At 35.4% G+C, this 20,013-nt stretch overlaps 2 protein-coding genes across 3 annotated transcripts in view; both read right to left on the bottom strand.

The window, feature by feature from the left end:
* LOC118798085 (protocadherin Fat 4-like) overlaps nt 1–10,788 on the bottom strand; it is a 33,441-nt gene extending 22,653 nt beyond the window's left edge. The window contains exons 1-8 of one of the 2 annotated variants that reach the window (XM_036557420.1): nt 10,572–10,784; nt 7,588–7,656; nt 5,465–5,631; nt 5,264–5,308; nt 4,656–4,745; nt 4,385–4,474; nt 1,959–2,066; nt 292–405 (exon numbers count right to left, since the gene is read on the bottom strand). In XM_036557420.1, the coding sequence (XP_036413313.1) occupies nt 292–405; nt 1,959–2,066; nt 4,385–4,474; nt 4,656–4,745; nt 5,264–5,308; nt 5,465–5,631; nt 7,588–7,656; nt 10,572–10,647 (759 nt within the window). In that variant the 5' untranslated portion in view covers nt 10,648–10,784. Of the gene's footprint in view, nt 1–291; nt 406–1,958; nt 2,067–4,384; nt 4,475–4,655; nt 4,746–5,263; nt 5,309–5,464; nt 5,632–7,587; nt 7,657–10,571 lie in introns of both variants that reach the window. The other variant, XM_036557421.1, reaches the window with a different exon arrangement.
* A 1,461-nt stretch (nt 10,789–12,249) lies between these two features.
* LOC118798261 lies at nt 12,250–18,860 on the bottom strand. The gene is made up of 6 exons (XM_036557663.1): nt 18,487–18,860; nt 16,951–17,057; nt 15,951–16,045; nt 15,737–15,820; nt 14,445–14,528; nt 12,250–13,152 (listed from the first exon to the last, which is right to left on the bottom strand). Exons 1-6 carry the CDS (start codon nt 18,563–18,565, stop codon nt 12,984–12,986), a joined length of 618 nt encoding a protein of 205 aa, XP_036413556.1. The 5' UTR covers nt 18,566–18,860; the 3' UTR covers nt 12,250–12,983.
* Between the last annotated feature and the right edge of the window lie 1,153 nt (nt 18,861–20,013).

The following is a 20,013-nucleotide window of genomic DNA, read 5'->3' as shown; positions in this document are numbered from 1 at the left end:
CAAATAAACAGTAATTATGCATTAAAATATGCAGAACTGTGTTCCCTGTAGAGGATGTGTTAACTTACTTTCACTGTGTCATTTGACCAGGGGTGCTCAAATTTTTGCATATGACTGTATCAGCCTTGTAGGCAGAGTAACAACCTGTTTCATTCTAAGGTATAAATAGTGGTCAGAAAATTGTCCTGGAAAAAGTGAATTATGACTGGTTTTGGTACATAAACCTTCACAAAGTGTTATTAGTGGACATTAGGGAAACACTGAGTCACATGGTCATCAGTAGCAGAATACCTGGTTCTCTGGAAAGGATGCCTGATAAAGACCGTGATCAAAATAAGGGTTCAGGTTGTCAAAGTCTTCCACTTTGATGGTGATGGTCGCTGTGTCCTTCTGGTCATCAATATCCTGCAGATAACAGAAAGGAGAAGATGGCTGAACAATATGTTCTCTAAAACAACAGTCAAAATTAGCTGACAGATGGGAATTTTTAGTGAAGTTAAGTTTCTTTAATTAGATAACTAAAGCAAATAGTCAAAAACAAGGTGCAAAGACATGATATGCACACGAAAGCTTGCTTATATACTTGAGTATATACAAGTTAAAAGTAAATGGTTTAACAAATAAATATGTTTTTTTGTTTGGTGATCTGGGGTGCGGTGACCAGTAGGCATTACATTTTGCACAAAGGCAAATTAGCATAGTTGTGGGCAGCTCCAATTTACATGGATTTCGTATGAATTTTCTTGAAAGGTTTAATAAAAGAACAATAAATTGATGCACAGGAGCTGATTAGAGAGGTAATGAGAGAAATCTCCAGGCTTTTTAGATTTGTAACAAATGCTTTGAAGACCTAAGGAAAGTGTAAGGAGTACATTTTTTTTTTTTAATTTTTCTTTTTCTCTTGGAAATATAATTGAATAAATTACAAGTACTTAATACTATGTATTTAATACTTCAATACAAGTATTTAAATATTTAAGTATTTAGTACTTGAGTGAAGAGCAAGTCTTCTAAAATGTTACCAAACCTGTACTTTGTATTGCTTTTCCACCCTTGGTCAAAACATGTATGTATATATGTATAAAAAATCTACTTTACTTTTAATGAAAGTCAACGGAACCAGAATTTGGGTCATTTCTTTTGGTCCATTCATTATGAAATTGATATACAATGTAAAGGGTAACAGGTATTTTCAAATAATGTCAAAAACTATATATATATATAATTCTTACAGTGAAATATATCTCAAAAAGATATCTCTAGAGGCAATAGAGAAACAATAGAGTCAGTAACAGTGGACAGCTTCATAAAGTATTTCCAGTTTTGGACCACATCATTGCAAAACAAAAAAATGGTATAAAATGAATAATTGGATAAAAATACAAAAATGATCAATGGATTAAAAATAACAACATAATTTGGTTGTTTATTTGCTATTGTTATGTTTCAATCCAGTTAATGCTCTCACTCCACCCATTAGCATGTAACATTTGTCTAAATGTTTCCAAAATGTCTGTTTAAGATGTATTAAATATCATAAGTGATAAATCCATGTTGCAGGTTGTGAGGGATCCGTTTGAAACTGTTTGCCATGGATGGGCTGCATTATGAATAAGAGGGAGATAAACAGGTGTTAGGACTGTCTGTGTTGTGTGGATGGAAGAAAACTGGTGAGATATGCTTTAAAAAAGTTGATCTTTCTGTGAGTTATGGGGTAAAATTGTGTAAGTATGTAAAGAAGGACCCTCCCCACACCAGTGATTGTCCCCTTAGTAGCTACGTCTCTGGTTCATGTTTAAACACCTTTAGACCTTCAAATGTACATGATCTGAAATTGTGTCATAGACTTCAGTGCACTTGAATCATCTGACCAGCTTGGTGTTACAGCACCAAAGCTGACCACAGATGTTTTATATTCTATTGAATGGAAGTAACTGGTTTAGAGGGTTAATGTTTACCTTAGCTTCCACGGTGAAAGTGTATTGGTTGGCAATATTGTAGTTAAGGCGACTCAGCAGTCTGATGGTCCCATCACCCCTCAGCTCAAACTCAGCTGGAACTGGAGGCTGAACATAAACATAAACATAAATGAAAAAAAGTTTGAGAATTTCAGCCAGAAATGAAACAGTAAGGTGAATCTAATAAATGAAGGCTAGCAGTGTGAGTTAGCCACAGGATCAGCCACAATGCCTTTTTCCGAGGTGCTAGATCTGAGGATTTCACGAGCTTTATTATTTAAAGCTTTTATTTTTCTGTGTTTATGTGAAGCATTTTGCCACTGTGTATGAAAAGTGCTATAAAAATAACCTTGCCTTGCCTACATTGGGAAGAGGGGTGGTGTGATTTTGGCACAGGACAACTGTGATGACAACTTGCATGGGGTAAGAAATCTCTGTAGGAGTCACAGAGATGGGAGCGGCTACTCGATTCCCGCACTGCCATCACACAATAAACCCTCATACATGCAATGTGTTCAGCTGCTCACAGTAGAAAACATGTATGAACGCTACATGTTATTGTAGTGTCATTAACCACAAGCACTGCTGTCTTAAGAGAATGCAGTGTATCAATAGCATTGTCATTAGTTGAGAATCAGCTTGGCTGCACAAAATCAAACTTTTTCTGTCATTTTAAAACTTTTCAATGTTTGGAAAGTCCATAGCAGCTTGATCTGTGCCACAGAGAATGCAAGTAAATGCTTCTTCGAGTGCCTCCATACAAAAACTGTGAAAACTTCTTTTCTCATAGGATATGATGGAATATTTAGTGACAAGGCAGTTTTCACAGTATTAAAATAACCATCAAAAACAAATAATCGCACAAATAACCACAAACAGCAGATATGCATTCACACTAACCACAAAACGTCCCACAAACATTAACACTTCACAAGTTCACAGCACAAAGTCTGATCACCAGCAGCCCTCTGCGAACGCCTGGGCACAACTGGTCAAATGGTTTTGTTTTCAGAATGTTTTCTTGATTTTCTAAGTGACACATCCTCAACAGAGAACACACTTCTGCACATTTTAATACACAGTTACTGTTTATTCACTGAGTTTAACATATTGAAAAAAAAAAGTGGACTGTGCCAAAAACTATTTAAGAATTACATTTAGCAAATAAATAAAAATTGTGCACTAAAATTTGCAGAAAAAAATCTCATATTTAAGTGTGTTCTATGTAGAGAAATCTTAGAATATCAACCCAATGTAATTTGAGCAGGGCTGCCCAGACCTTTGCAAACTGTTCAGATTTTGATTCCCACAAAAGAATCTCCAATAGTGTTTACTGTACCGTAAATGATGTACCGTGCTGTAAAATATGCAGCAATACAGAGTTACAGTGTGTGATATGTACACAAAAAAGTATTAACTTGTTAATCATATAGATTTGCCCCAACCCTATATAGATTAACCCCATATAGATTAATCCTAACCCTAACCTCAGCCCAAAACCTAATCCTAACCCTCACCCTGGCCCTAATCCAAACCCTAACCTTAACCCCAACCCAAAACCTAATCCTAACCCTCACCCTGGCCCTAATTACAACCCTAATCTTAACCAAAACTTAATCCAGTAAAGCTCCAGTTATAGAATGGTGTGAGCTGCATGTCTATTACAGCTTATTGAGGATGTTATGATGGTCTGTATTAGACCTGTTACATGTTCAGTTCCTCTCAGGTTAAACATCTACACATACAAACTTGGACTCTCCAAATAAAAAGAAAAACAACTAAATTCAGCAGATTATAAACAAATTGAATTCACACAGTTATTTAAAAGTCTCCTGGTAATCTACTGAATATATTCACTGCTGCTTCATCATAGACATGTTGTTGATGTTACTGAAAGCCAGTTGAGTGTTTATTTCATCTAAAAGGACCACTCAAAGTGTCACCAAGATGTGGTTTAAAATCTGAAAATGTAAAAATTCAGCACTACAAAACTACTGGGAGCATATTAAAATTAGAGCATATTTAACCTGTTATGAGTATTTATTAATATAAAACATTTAAATGAATATTCTTTCTTAGTATTGTATTTACACCCAGTTAAAACTTTGACTCAGTTCAGTCAGCCTGTAAACAATTTAGCTCTATTTAAGATGCGGTTTAGAAACTGAACATTTAAAAAATCATAATTAAAAAACAATGTGGAGTAAAATTTGGCACAGTTTTGTAAATTAACTAGCAGTTTTTGCTTGAATTGTTTCATGGAAATTCATGACATTACCTGCCAGCTCCTAGTGAACTGGTATTGAACAACCCATCATGCATGTGGTCTTTAGATTTTATTTACACTAACACAGCACACTGCAGACAGCTAATGTGGCTATATAGCATAGTAGCATAAGTCAGATATACACTCAAATACAGCTCACCTGTATGGAATAATAAACTGTGCTGTACTGTGGTGTGACATCAGCATCAACTGCCTTCACTTTCAGGACATCAGAGCCGACCTGTATTGTCTGAACAAAGACAGGTCATTTTTAATTTGAAGGTGACGATCAATGGTTTTAAATTCATAGTGGGTTGATTTTAAGTAATAGTTCAGTGTAAATGAAATGACATCAGTGTTAATTAACATAATTTGATAAACAAATGAAAATGAATTCAACAAAACATGATACCATATCTGACAGGCCTCACCTCAGACACAATGTTGTTGTATTCTTTGTTTTCAAAGACTGGTGCGTTATCATTGATATCCACAAGATCAAGGGTGCGAGGATTCCTCACCTGTGATTAAGAAATACCAATATATATAAGATGAATGGACCAATAGAAATCCTCCAAAATTACTAGAAAAAATCTAGTTCCATTATCTTCCATTCAGAATTGAGAAGAATTTTTCCTTCTCTTATAATTTTGATGAACTATATATATGTCGCTGTCCAAAGGAAAACGAGTATCTCCAAAATAGTAACTTTATAGAAGAGGGCAAAATGTTTTTAACTTTGTTCCATTTTTGTTGTTTTTAGTTTTTGACATTAATTGAAATTGCATGTTGCCCTTTACATTGTGTGTAAATTTCATGAAGAATGGACCCAAAAAAATGGACCAAAATTACTCGGGGGGAAAAAAACTCTGGTTCCATTGACTTACATTAAAAGTAAAGTAGGTTTTTTCCTTCTCCTGAAAAGTTACCATTTTGGAGATACAAGGTTTAGGTTTAGGTTTTAGGTTTACTTCTGACAACAATATAAAAATGATATATATATATATATATATTTATATATAATTTTATTTGAACTTACTCTTGAATTTGTGCAGGTCACTGAATAATATAGTGTTCCACCAGACTGAAATAGAAAAAACACATATCAGAATGATTGTAAAATAAACTAATTCAGTCATTTTAAACCATTTATTCACACTTGTGTATTCCTAGCACATAAACACAGATGTACTAAAGGAGAGAATGACTCCCACAGTTTGGGAAGGAATGCAGTGCAGACCTCCTTCAGAACTCCATCAGCATCCAGAGGTTTAGTGGTTCGCACAGTTGCGGTTGTGTCTCCAGGTGAATGGATAAGCTCCAGGAAAGTCACACCACTTTCAAATATATATGCCTCCAGCCTCAACTCATCAGATGGGCTGATATTGGTGATGATCTCTACGTCTCCTGGTCAAACAGCAATGATATTACATGGTGAATGTGAGATACTGGACTTTCTACTGGGTTAATAATGATCTCACTAAACATGCATCAAAATACTGTCCATGTTCATAGATGAGTTCACTTTCAGTTCACTCTTTTACTTAAGATGTAGTTAAGACGTCTTAAAATGTATTCAAATAAAAAGATAAATTAATCAAAATAGATTTTAACACATTTAATTCATCATTCATATTATTACTGCTTGTGTAACAACCCCATTTCCAAAAAAGTTGGGATGCTGTGCAAAATGTAAATAAAAACTAAATGCAACGATGTGCAAGTCATTTAAACCCTATATTTCATTGAAAATAGTACAAAGACAACATATCAAATGTTAAAAGTGAAAAATGTTTACTGATTTTTTAAATATATTTGCCCATTTTGAATTGGTGCCAACAACACATTTCAAAAAAGTTGGGACGGGGCAACAAAAGGCTGGTAAAGTTGTGTAATGCTAAAAAAACACCTGATGGTTAATTGGCACCAGGTCATTAACAAGACTCAAAAGATGAGGAGGGGTTCATCACTTTGTGACAGACAGCATGATCAAATAGTGCAGCAATTCAAGAATAATGTTTCTCAGCGTAAAATAGCAAAGAACGGATTTTTATCATCTACGGTACATTATAACATTAAAAGATTTTAGAGAATCTGGAGAAATCTCTGTATGCAATGGACAAGGCCAAAAACCAGTATTTGCTGGTCATGAACTTCGGGCCCCCAGGCGGCACTGCATTTAAAAACAGACACGATTCTGCAGTGGAAATCACTGCATGGACTGCATGGAAACACTTCTGAAAACCACTGTCTGTGAAAACAGTTTTTCGCTACATCCACAAATGCAAGTTAAAACTCTAAAACACAAAGAAGAAACCGTATATAAACAGGATCCAGGAACGCTTCCACCTTCTCTGGGCCTGAGCTCATTTAAAATGGATTGAGGTGAAGTGAAAAAGTGTCCTGTGGTCTGACGAATCAACATTTCAAATTCTTTTTGGAAATAATGGACACTGCATCCTCTGGGCTAAAGGCCTCCCAGCTTGTTATTAGCACAGTTTAAAAGTCAGCATACATGATGGTATGGTTTAGAATCAGTACACATGGCATGGGTGACTTGCACATCTGTGAAGGCACCATTAATGCTGAATGAAATGTACAGGTTTCGGCAACATATACTGCCATCCAGACAAAGTCGTTTTCAGGGAAGGCCTTGCTTGTTTCAGCAAGACAATGCCAAACTACATTCTGTGTGTAGCATGGCTCCGCAGTAAAAGAGTCTGGGTGCTAAACTGACCTGCCTGCAGCCCAGACCTGTCACCACTGAAAACATTTGGTTCATTATGAACAAAAAATACAATAAAGCAGACCTCAAACTGTTGAACAGCTGAAATCCTATATTAAGCAAGAATGGAAAAACATTTCACTTTCAAAACTACAGCAGTGTCTCCTCAAGTTCTCAAATGCTTACAGAGTGCTGTTAAAAGAAGAGGTGATGAAACACAGTGGTAAACAGGCCCCCGTTCCAACTTTTTTGGAACATGTTTCTGGCATCAAATTCAAAATGGGCATATATTTTTCAAAAACAATACAATTTTTCAGTTTCAACATTTGATATGTTGTCTTTGTACTATTTTCAATTAAATATATTGCACAGCATCCAAACTTTTTGGGAAACGGGGTTATAAAAAACACAATGAATAAATAATATTATTTATTTATCACAATTTTTAAAGGTTCTGTTATTTTTCTGTGCACTTCTGAGCACTATATTAAGATATTCTATAATATACAAAGTATCCAGTACATCCTAACTGGATTATTTATAACTGGAATGTTTATAAATCTTTTTCATTGAGCTTGTGCTGGTAGCATTCTGTTAAACATTGATGTTGTAGGTATTAGCAGTACAGTCATATTTACCTTCATATTCCTCTTCAACAGAGCCTAAATTATATGTAAGTCCAACTTCACAGTTTATCTGTGAGGTACCTGGAGGAGGCAGACAGCAAACACTTGGAATTTGACAAAGAATATCACCAGTTTTAGTACTATCACCTACTAAATACATGGTTAAGAAAAAACGGCTGGTTTTACTGCTCTCACCTGCTGAATATGCACCAATCAGACATAACATTAAAACCCCCTACTTGTACCTACAGTCACTGTCCATTTTATCAGCTCTACTTACCATTCCCTTTGTAGTTCTACAGTTACAGACTGTAGTCCATCTGATTCTCTGCATACTCTGTTAGACCCCTTTTACCCTGTTCTTCAATGGTCAGGACCCCCATGGACCCTCACAGAGCAGGTATTATTTGAGTGGGGCATCATTCTCAGCACTGCAGTAACACTGACGTGGTGGTGGTGTGTTAGTGTGTGCTGTGCTGGTACAAGTGGATCAGACACAGCAGTGCTGCTGGAGTTTTTAAACACCTCAGTGTCACTGCTTCTATTATTCCTGTTATCACCTGCTAATTGTTTTGTAAAGAATATTCTAGATTTAATATCATCTACTGAATTTTAGTAAAGAATATTCACAGTATTACCTTTCTTACCTAATGAATTTTAGTAAAGAATAGTAATATTTTTACTTTTATTAGCTACTAAATTTTAGGAAAGAATATCACCAGTTTTACTGTTATTGACTACTGAATTTTAGTAAAGAATATTACCAGTTTTACTGTTATGAACTACTGAATTTTAGTGAAGAATATCACCAGTTTTACTGTTATCAACTACTGAATTTTAGTAAAGAATATAACCAGTTTTACTGTTATTAACTACTACATTTCAGTAAAGACTATTACCAGTTTTACTGTTCTGAACTACTGAATTTTAGTAAAGAATATCACCAGTTTTACTTTTATTAGCTACTAAATTTTAGTAAAGAATATCACCAGTTTTACTGTTATTAACCACTGAATTTTAGTAAAGAATATCATTGGTCTTACTGTTATTAACTACTAAAGTTTAGTAAAGACTATTACCAGTTTTACTGTTATTAACTACTGAATTTTAGTAAAGAATATCACCAGTTTTACTGTTATTAACTACTGAATTTAGTAAAGAATATTACCAGTTTTACTTTTATTAACTGCAGAATTTTAGGAAAGAATATTATCAGTTTTACCTACTAAATTTTAGTGAAGCATATAACCAGTTTTACTGTTATTAACTACTGAATTTTAGTAAAGAGTATCACCAGTTTTACCCCTACTATCTACTAAATCTTAGTAAAGAATATTACAGGGTTTATTACTATCACCTGCTAATTTTTGCTAAAGATACTACCACTACTGAATTTTAGTAAAGGATATTCCCAGTTTTACTTTTATTAATGACTAAATTTTAGGAAAGAATATTACTGGTTTTACTTGTATTACCTACTGAATTTTAGTAAAGAACATCATCAGTCTTACTGTTATTAACTACTGAATTTTAGGAAGGAACATCATCAGTTTTGCTGTTATTAACTACTGAATTTTAGAAGTAATGTCACCAGTTTTGCTGTTATTAACTACTGATTTTTAGTAAAAAAATATTACCAGTTTTATCACTGTTGTCTACTAAATCTTAGTAAAGAATATTACAGTGTTTATTATTATCATGCTGATTTTTTGCTAAAGATATTACCAGTTTTGCTGTTATCACATTTTGTAGTTTTTTGTGACCTATGTTACTAATGTTACTAATTTTTTGGTAAATAATACTGTTTACTGTTAACACCTCTTGAATTTGACGCCGATCTGTTATGAAATGTTATGAGTTTTACTGCAATTTTTACTGCAATCTCCTGCTGAATCATATGATCTACAATATCATTCTCTTGGCAGCGAGTCATACAATATACAAGCAGTTGGATGGGTTTATGGAAATTGCATTTCTTATGAAATGGAAACTTAAGACATCGATTCACAGGTGCTGTTGAATCAGTACTGTATGCCATGTTGCCATGCCATGTTGTTTAGCAATGTTCATTAAATGAAATGCCCTAAGATGTTTATAAGAAAGAGTATTTAACCAAGTTAAATCAACAAAGTTACAGACTTTGTTTTTTTTTACTGCACTTAAGGAGAACAGGTGTCTGATAGTGTTTTCCAACAGTTAAATGTGCTTTCTAATGGTGTTATGTAGGCTTTAACCGCAAAACACCTCAGTCAAATTTACACTTGTAATGTAATTAAATTAAACTATATTCATTGCTATAGCAGGTAGTTTAACTAGCATGACATTTTTGCATGTGTACTTAGTAGGGCTGCAAAAAATGTACTCTATTGGTTTACGGACCTTTCTGTGGGTATTTTAATGAATGAAGTTATTCATATCATCCTATAAATGTAAATCACTCTAGTAAAAAAAATTGTTAACCATATTAAGCCAAGGGCTCTCCAGTGAGTTTCAATCCTTAGTCTGAATTTTTAGCGAGATGTAATGTGATATTATTTCTCACTCATGCAGATTCTAAATTCTAAACTTTCACTCTATACCACCTTTGTGTTTGTAGGCAGAGGTAAAGATATTTAATTATGATTTGAATTTGAAGAAAAGTACAGTCCTGTTTTGTGGAAAGAAAAAAATTCTTTACATTTTTCCACATTTTTGTCATTGCTAGCCATTGAAAAGTTGCAGATACAGAATGTAACTCACTTTCTATGTATTGAAATATGTAATTACATAGTTGCATTTGAAATGTATAGCAGACTGAAAGTCATAACTTCCTACTTATAATGGTTACAATAGAAGGAAATATGTCATTATATAATTACTTTTGAATAGTTTAGCAAAATGAAAGTAATAACTCTCAACTTATAATCAGTAATACAATAGCTGTAGCACAGTTGCAGTGTTTAGCATCATAATGACAATATGGAGCTTTGTCTATACCATGCAGGCCGAGTACTTACCAATAGCACCCCACACATCATGAACACACAAGCAGGCCAAAATGAAGAAGGAACTGATTAAGCTCATATTGTCCATATTGTAGAGTAGATCCACCAGGCCTCCTCTCACCCACCACTTCCTCTCTGTCAATCTCACCTATGCTGAGATCAGGTAAAAGCACAGGGAGGGGACTTATCCACCCTTTTCTCTCTCTATCCCACCCTCTCTCCTCGCTCTCGGACTGCTGTAAACTGTAATGATTGTTATGGAGGTGTAAAACATGGTTCAAAGGTTGCTGATAAACCTCAGCCTCTATCAGAACGTTACTGGAACAAGCGTTTATTCTTACAATTGACTACATATGAAATTGTGGACACAGTGTTAGAGCAGAATCTACATGTAAATTTTACAATCTGACAATGTATGTGTATTTACATGGTTTATTACAGTATTTTAACAATCATTAAGATATTAATAATAAAAATATGTTGAAAATATAGTGTTAATGTTACTCTCAATGAACCTCATCACTGTCCTATCGACAGCCATTTATGATGTTGCCCAGGCCGACATGTGCAATTGTTTTCATCTGTGGTACGAGACAAGATAAAAACCTCATTAACCTATTCGTCATGCCACGCTAAAGAACCTCGATGTTAGACTTTAATCCACCATTAAGCAGGGATAGTGAGGTATATGGATTCAGTGAGCAATTGACGGCTGAACTGGGTAATAAGAGTCCAAATGTAACATCCGATGACTAACAGCACGTTCAGTGACTTCCGTGTGGGTCGTGCCGCAAGTAGCACTTTATGTAATGAGACAATGTTTATGTCTTAGATATGGAAGTGTATGTGTGATCTATATGACATTGCATTGGTTTAAGTTATACTAATATGCATATGTTAACTGGTATTCATTGTGAACATATGAACAGTAGCATGTTGGTGTCCTTGATATGTATGCATAAAAATGAAGGAATGATGACGGCAATCTGAAAAACACAGGGTAGGAAAACAATGAACAGAGAGAATCAGTAGCAATGCTAAAGAGATACATTTTTGTTTATTGCTTTATATTTATGCAGTGCTCCCAAATAATATTTTAACATTTTAACCAGTTAGTCATTGGAAAAAATGAAAAAAGGTTTTTAAGCTAAAAAAAAATATGTATTTGTTACAGAGGAAAATCACTGTCATCGCAGCATCAAGCTGATTGGTAGAGTCTTTGTGTGGAGAAAGCCTGGAGAAAAACTAGACTGCGCTAAAAGTGCTGTAAATTACAGGAGGTGGAAACATGTCAAAGTCTGCTTGTATTCATTAATGGAATCACTGATGTGATCATCACAACCTTGACAAATTCATCAATCAAAGGTATGTTCTGAAAAATCCATGGATATTATAAAAGTTATTATACATAAAACTTTGACACTTTTAACATTTATAGCAAATAAAAAAAATAGAAAGAAAGACCCCTTTAATGATTCATATACCATATTTTTGCCAATTTTGTCAAAATGACAACAATCAATTAAATAATAAATCATAAGCAATACAGAAACAATAACAATAATAATAATAATAATAATAAGAAGAAGAAGAAGAAGAAGAAGAAGATGAAGAAGAAGAAGAAGAAGAATAGTTAAGTTATTATTTATAGAGCACTTTTCATATCTGTAGCAGCTCAAAGTGCTTTACAGAGAGGTGATAAAGCTTAACCATAACAAAAGCCACTGGTTGGCCGCTTGTAGCTCAGGGTAACACTCTGATCTTGTCACTGCAGCAACTGCAAAGATTCCTGTGAATTTAGCAGTGTTTGTTATTTTTCAGCTTACATTACAGATCTGACAATGAAATATCTATAACCTCTTAAAGTGCTCTATAAGTCAACTGCAAAGTCTACCTATAACTGGAAAATCCCTCTATGCCCTTTGTCTAATGTATGTTTGTGTGAGTGTCTGCTAGTATGGGTGTTTGATTCTGTGGTAGAACTTGTTACTGTAAAAGTGTGGTAGAACTCATGTATGGATGTCTGTATTACTGTATAAGTGTGGTAGAACTCAGGTATGGATGTCTGTGTTACTGTATAAGTGTGGTAGAACTCATGTATGGATGTCTGTGTTACTGTATAAGTGTGGTAGAACTCAGGTATGGATGTCTGTGTTACTGTATAAGTGTGGTAGAACTCATGTATGGATGTCTGTGATACTGTATAAGTGTGGTAGAACTCATGTATGGATGTCTATGTTACTGTGTAAGTGTGGTAGAACTCATGTATGGATGTCTATGTTACTGTATAAGTGTGGTAGAACTCATGTATGGATGTTTATTGTCATTTACAGTGTAACTGTGAGATGCTGTGTAATACCTTATATATGGAATAACATACTTGGCCAATGAAGCCTTAGTCTGATTCGGATATTATTGTTACACTTACCATGCTGCACATAACAGGAGGGGTGACGCAGGGACGGTAAGAAAAACAAGAAACCTGATGCTACTTGAGGTATTTTGCTGATTCTCAACTAAGACAATTTCCACAGTAATTCCAAGTGACTCCTGCATCCCCAACATCAGATCTCCCTTCATTATTTTCAGTTTCCTGTGGAGGTCATAAAAACATATGCAGCTTTACTCAGAATTCATGTTGACCCTTAGAAGTAAAAAAAATGTGTATACTAATACAGCTTTCATATAGGGCTTAGCATCTTTTACCCCCCCAACTGGTGTTTTGTATGATGCATGTCGTCATATTTGGCATAAAAAATCCTGTTAAACAGGATGAGACATCCTCAGAATTAATGGCCAACAACTCCTTCATTTCAGAATCATATAAAACACAGACTCTTGCTGTCCTAAGCATGTCATGTGTGTGCACACTATTATGTTTACCAGCACTTCAACACAGTCCCCCATAACAAAACTCTTGCATTGACCAACAGTACAATACACGCGTATTCTGCATTCTTCCATGCTGGATTAGCATGTTAAGCAATAGAATATAAGAGGGAGTAGATCATCGTTGTAGATCCCTTACAGCTGTGGTGTTGTTTGTGATAAAACCTAAGTGTTCTGTTGCTTTCATACAATAATTCTGCACAATAAACTTAAAAAGAAAAGTGAAATCACATTAGATCACTTGTAGTAAAGAGAGTGGCTTCCCTTAACTGGGATTTGTAGTAGGTTTAAAGGATGCCACTCTCTTTACTACAAGTGATCTAATGTGATTTCACCTTCTTTAACTTTAAGTACATGGGAAACACCTGCACAGCCCCTTAATGACTAAAATGCCGGCGATCTGCATTTCTGAACCATTATGTTCAGTGAAATTTAAAAACAGACATTTTGGAGATATGTTTGATTGTAGCTTGTTCTGTCTGCTCAGGAATGAGAATATGTAGGTTTAAACATGTTTGGATGTTTATTTTATGAGAAGAAAATGAGAAGAAAATGTTCCAATATAAAAAATGTCCAATACAAAACTAACTTTACTCCACTGTCACCGATATCTTGCAATCTCAGCTCCAGCTCAGTTTTTCAATTCGTTAGTACTTGCCAGATTAACCTGAACATTATCTTTTAGAATCAGAATCACTTCATTTCTCCAAGTATGATACATATGCAAAGAATTTGTCTTGGTGAGTGCATATATGGTATGACATGTAACCTACTAAACAGACCAGACAAGCACACAGACTGGTAAAAAATAGTTCTCTAAAGGACAAATAGGGTCGCAACATGTAGCAGTATGCAGTATACAGTACACAGTGTGCTATTTTGAACACAGCCTATGTCTTCAAGTTTTTTTCCTGTTCAGTTTTTGGATATACACTCCTACTACCATATGTAGAACCTGGGGACAGAATGGGAGTTTGGGTGGATCTCAACACTTACATTTTGACTTTCTCAGCATCAATAACCGAGCCTGAGGGACTTAAGGCCACAAAACTGATGTAGGTTTTGCCAGCAGTTCTTGTCCTGTGAATAAGGTAATAGTATGTCAGTGATTATGTTAAAAGCATACGATGTACCCTTGTCTAAATAAATGCATCCTTAGTTTGACCAAATGAGATTTGATTGGACTTTTCCTGTGTAAAGAGCATGTCAACACATACGTCGTTTCTGTTTTACTTTTGTTTACTCTTTTTCCCCATTTCTTTAAGTAATAAGCTCTGCCTGCACACTTTCATTGGTCTCTTGGTTTGGGGCTAATTTCAGCCTCACACTGATTGGCTCCATCCTTTGTTTTGTTGTTTATTCTCTCACCTGCTAGTCAGTGCTTGACAGATGCATTTCCACTCATGTAATTGTATACAGATAATGAAAACACATTTCGTTCACACTTGTCTTAAATGTGGTCAGGATCCGTCTATGGCCGACCTCTGAATGTGGTGTGAGCGATCCAATCGTAATCCGCTCACAATGTGTCCTGGGATGTTTACACTTGGCTTTTCACGTGGTCGAGTAAAATCTGAGCGTGTTCCAGTCACAAAAAAGGCATGTTAATGCAAGGTGTAAAAGCTCACAGCTCATAGTAAAACTATTATCAGACTCTAAGGCAGTCACCAGCCCTGGTCATGGAGATCTACCTTTCTACAGAGTCTAGTTCCAACCACAATTGACCACACCTGCTCCAGCTAATTAACCTTTTGATTGGTTGGATCAGATGCATTAGCGTTAGATAAGTTGGAGCAATTAGATGCCAATTGGTTGGTAGACGTTGATGACCACTGCTCTAAGTTAAGCTAAACTTTATCTTCATAACTGTATTTGCTGTCACTCATTTTAATGTCTAATGATAAATAATGTTACAAAACGACAATGTTAAGATGACTTTTCTTAGCTTCAGTGTTGGCTTCAGCATTAACTGATCCAAAAAGGCAACTTCAGTCACTCAGGCCTCTTCTATACTAGACATTAAAACTTGTCCTTGGTTTAATATACATACACATAGTTCCCAGAATCCCTTTAGAATCCCTTTTAATTTCTTAAAATTGCCCTACATTTACTTTACTTTTTTGTAAAGCTTGTATAACCCAGCCACGACTGACGATAAAGAATGCAAAATGAAAACAATCATTCATGATTCAACATCAACACAATTGTTTCATTAACTGTACCGCATTTGCTACCAGTAGACGCATTGCATTTGTGGGTAGATCATTTGGTTTTAAGTAGTGTCTTACTTAATAGAGCTGGAGGATTTTAGTGAGCTGTCACTCCAAATACTGATGATGATTACATTCCACCCCAAAGTGGCAACCAGACACCTAAAAAACATGTAAATATAAACCTTTTGGTCAAAACACACAAAAAAGGTCTTATTCATTTGTTAATGTACAGTTCCCCTTATCACACATTCAAGTAGCTAAAATTCAGAATGTAGTAGAACATATTTACTTTTTAATGTCCGGAATGCTTTTATTCACAGTGTCGATTGGCAGGTTAAGCAAGATGACCACAGTGTCATTGCTGCCATGTTCAGAGTTAGCCATCTGAAAGCAAAAAAATAAATAAATAAAATAAATAAAAAAACACTTTTCCAATCAAGAGCAATTTAGACATGAACTAAAACAGACATTAACCCCTTAACAAGCCAAAGTTTTATTGCACACTTCTATAACCTAAGAATAGATCCATAGGTTTACACTGCAGTCCCTTTAGTTTCTGAATAATAAACCTAGATTGTTAAGGGGTTAAAGGTTTTGGAGGCTATAGAAAGTGGAGGAGTATCAATCCACAATTACTGATAGATTGATACTCTGCTTAGGGCTAGGTATCATTCAGAATTTTTATACCAATACTGATACCTTCAAATAAGTTAAATACAAACAAGCAAACATACACACATCATCTAAACCGCTTATCCTTCTGGGTTGCGGTGGGGTGTTGGAGCCTATACTAGCTGTCATTGGGCGGAAGGCAGGATACACCCTGGACAGGTCACCAGTCCATCACAGGGCAGACAGACATATACATTCACACCTAGGGGCAATGTAGCATGTCCAATTAGCCTGACTGCATGTCTTTGGACTGTGGGAGGAAACCAACACAGACACGAGGAGAACATACAGACTCCACGCAGAAATGACTCTGGTTGCCCGGCCGGGAATCGAACCCAGGCCATTCTTGCTGTGAGGCGACAGCACTACCCACTGCGCCGCCCACAACAAACAGACAATCACAGACAGTTTTAAAAGGCACTTTTGGCGCTATATAGAACCCATTTTAAAAGGCACTTTTGGCGCTATATAGAACCCATTTTAAAAGGCACTTTTGGTGCTATATTGAACCCTTCTACAGCACATGAAATTTAGCACTGAATGACACCAAACATTTTGATACTCTGTAGTACTAAAGTAATTTGGCCGGTACTGTACCCAGCCCTAACTCCACCTACCTGTGTCGTCCTCATTGTGGAAGGCAGGTGAGTTGGTGTGCTGCCTTGTGCCTGTGTGGTTGATTTTTCTCTGTTCAGGTCCACAGATTTAACATGGGCATCATCACCTGGATCACAAACATTCATTACAGTGTTTTGAAGGTCAATAAGCAGCAGTCTTCTCAGCATAAGCAGTATTTCTTCTGACAAGTGTATATCTATGCTTCCCAACCCAATTCTTAAAGAAGAATTCCACTGATTTTTTCAAAATTACATGGCTAAAGTCATTCAGAGTGGTTTGACGTGAAATGCTTCAATCTAGAGAAACTTAATCAGAATTGTTCACAATGGTGGTGATAGGAACCAAACGTCTGAGGAGTTGCAAATGTATCACACAAAGTGGTTCTGAAAGTGTTGCCTGATGCCTGAGACACTGTTTTATGAAGGTTCTGAGATGTAAATTTTATTTTTAATTCTTTTTTTTTAATCATAATAGAGTTATTCCAGAGAGGGTGTTGCAATGCAAGACAGTACTGAGTAAACTTTTGAACATTTTTTTGATTACGATTATTTTACCATTATCAACATTACTTATGAAAACGAGTGACCCCTGGTTCCTATCACCACCACTGTACAGAAATCTGACTCAGTTTCTCTACAATGAACCATTTCACATTAGACCACTCTGAGTTAGTCAAGGGGTAAAATGGGTGGGAGTCATAATTGAAATTCCCCCACATTTTTGTTAATTTCAGTTTCATAACACTAGTAAGAAGCCCTTGATTATCTGAAACATCGTGCCGGAGTTCTTAGCTGAGGACTACTACCCAACTCTGTCAGCACAACACAGACTGCCATACAATCTGCTATTTAATTCTCAATAAACAATGTGCTTGAGTAATTTCCTCTATTATGCTTTTACTTGTGCTCAAGTAAATTTACAGACCCTCGCTGGTGACATGTTGTATAAATAAAAACAATACATGGCCATGACTTAGTAAAGCATGGGAACAAGATAATTATATCACGGCCATGACTAAGTAAGGCATGGGAACGAGATCCAAATGCATGGCAATGACTTAGTAAAGCAATAATCTCATTCCCACGCCTTACTAAGTCATGGCCACGACTTAATTATCTCATTCCCATGCCTTACTAAGTCGTGGCCACACATTAAGATCTTCTTCCATGTGTTAATAAGGTTGTCACCAGCAGAGTCCCATATATATTAGCTCTACAGCAACAGTATCTTTCCTTACTTCAGCTAATGCAATAGAAGTACTAATATAAGAAAATATGGACTATATTTCATCTGATAGAATAACTTGTACTTGCTTTATCATCCTTTCCTTGCTTTATCACAACTATCAGGGAATTTGTAAATATAAACACAGTGTTTGTTACATTCTGAGAAATTAGACTAGACTATACTGGAGTTTTTAAAAAGTCATTTAATGACATTATTTTTTTTTTAACTTGGTGATTAAGATCTAAAAAGCAAGTAGTTTAAACCAGTGCAACTCATTAAGATGTTAGATGCAGATACCCTTCACCTACCTACAGGAGCGCTCCACATTGCGTTGACCCACAATGTGCACAAAAAGAGGGAAAAAAGACAATGTGACATGTTCATCATTAGAAGGCAAGGAGTCCAGGTGTTTTCACTCTTCAAAGAATAAAACACTATGCCGATCTTGATATGTGTGTTCTGTTAGTCACACGTTTCTTCCTCCTGCCCTTATTCTTACCTGTGAATGAAAACATGGGGGCCACATTTCATCGTATCATTCCATCTCGTCATGTATGTAGGGCAAGATGTTACTTTCAGATTCACTCCATTTGTAACTTATATGTGACTTTGTAACTGTGGCAATTTGGTGGGGAAAAAAAACTATTTTTACCCCAAAAATGACTTTTTTTTTTCATTTTAATTTCAGACCACTCCACTGAAAAATTACGTACATTCTTAGAAAACAAGGACAGTGTCAATGATGAAAAGCACCACTCTTAAGAAGCACTCAAAGCTACTCAAATATTTTTTGTTTGTTCAGGCCAGTTTTGGAGATCAGCTGAGGGCAATTTTTAATAGTGTAACTTGACTCTTTAGGTAACTTAAATTTGTTCTTGGTTAATAGGTAAAATGGCATCAGTACCGCACCTTAAAACAGTTTCATTCAGCCATGATATGAGCCACGTTTTGTAAGTGTTTTCAGCCAGGTAATAAGTGCTGATTATCTTTCATTTCTACATAGCTGCATACAGGTTTGAGCTGTTTTGTTGTTGAGTGGAGCCGCCCTGCCCTTTTTGGTCATCTGTACACATCTGTACACGTATGTTCTCCATCTCTTGCCTGTAACAAACTGAGCCTGAATTTAAAACAGGCAGATTTTGAAGAGTAGTTTCCATATATGGAATATGTATATACTTACATGATATATTAATCTCTGTAATTTAAACAATGTGAGATTTCCCTTTAACAATGCAGATTTGTGAGAAATACTTTCTCTTTCTCTCTTTCTATAATATATATATATATATTATATTATATATATATATATATATTATAACACATATATACATATACACATACATACACATACATACACACACACACACACACACACATATATATATATATACATATATGCACACACGTGTGTGTGTGTGTGGTGGGGTCTATATATATATAATATATATATAATATATATATATATATTATATTTGAGCTGATCATGAAGTAATAGCCCCAGTGATAACAACAGAAGAGTTCTGTCTATCTTTATTTGTTTATGCTGATCTTCCTCATTCCCTTAAGGTTTCTTGTAAATGATCTAATCTGTGAATTTACCATGTATGTAAAGCAGAATGCAGCTTTCACATTCACTTTCTAATCTAATTTACTTCATCAAAACAGAGAAAAAAATCCAAAACTGCAACACCTTTCGTACATTACTACAGTGAAACTTTAACAAGTGAAAAATACGAACGCACTAAATGCTCATAAGACGCATTCCATTAATCAGGTTTTTTGCTAACTTGCTGATGTTTTATCTGGCTTATAATGCCAACTTACTTTTAGCTTCA

This window comes from Colossoma macropomum, unplaced genomic scaffold (assembly GCF_904425465.1).
Source record: "Colossoma macropomum unplaced genomic scaffold, Colossoma_macropomum, whole genome shotgun sequence".
Classification (NCBI taxonomy): Eukaryota; Metazoa; Chordata; class Actinopteri; order Characiformes; family Serrasalmidae; genus Colossoma; species Colossoma macropomum.
This window is presented reverse-complemented; position numbering and strand designations above follow the sequence as displayed.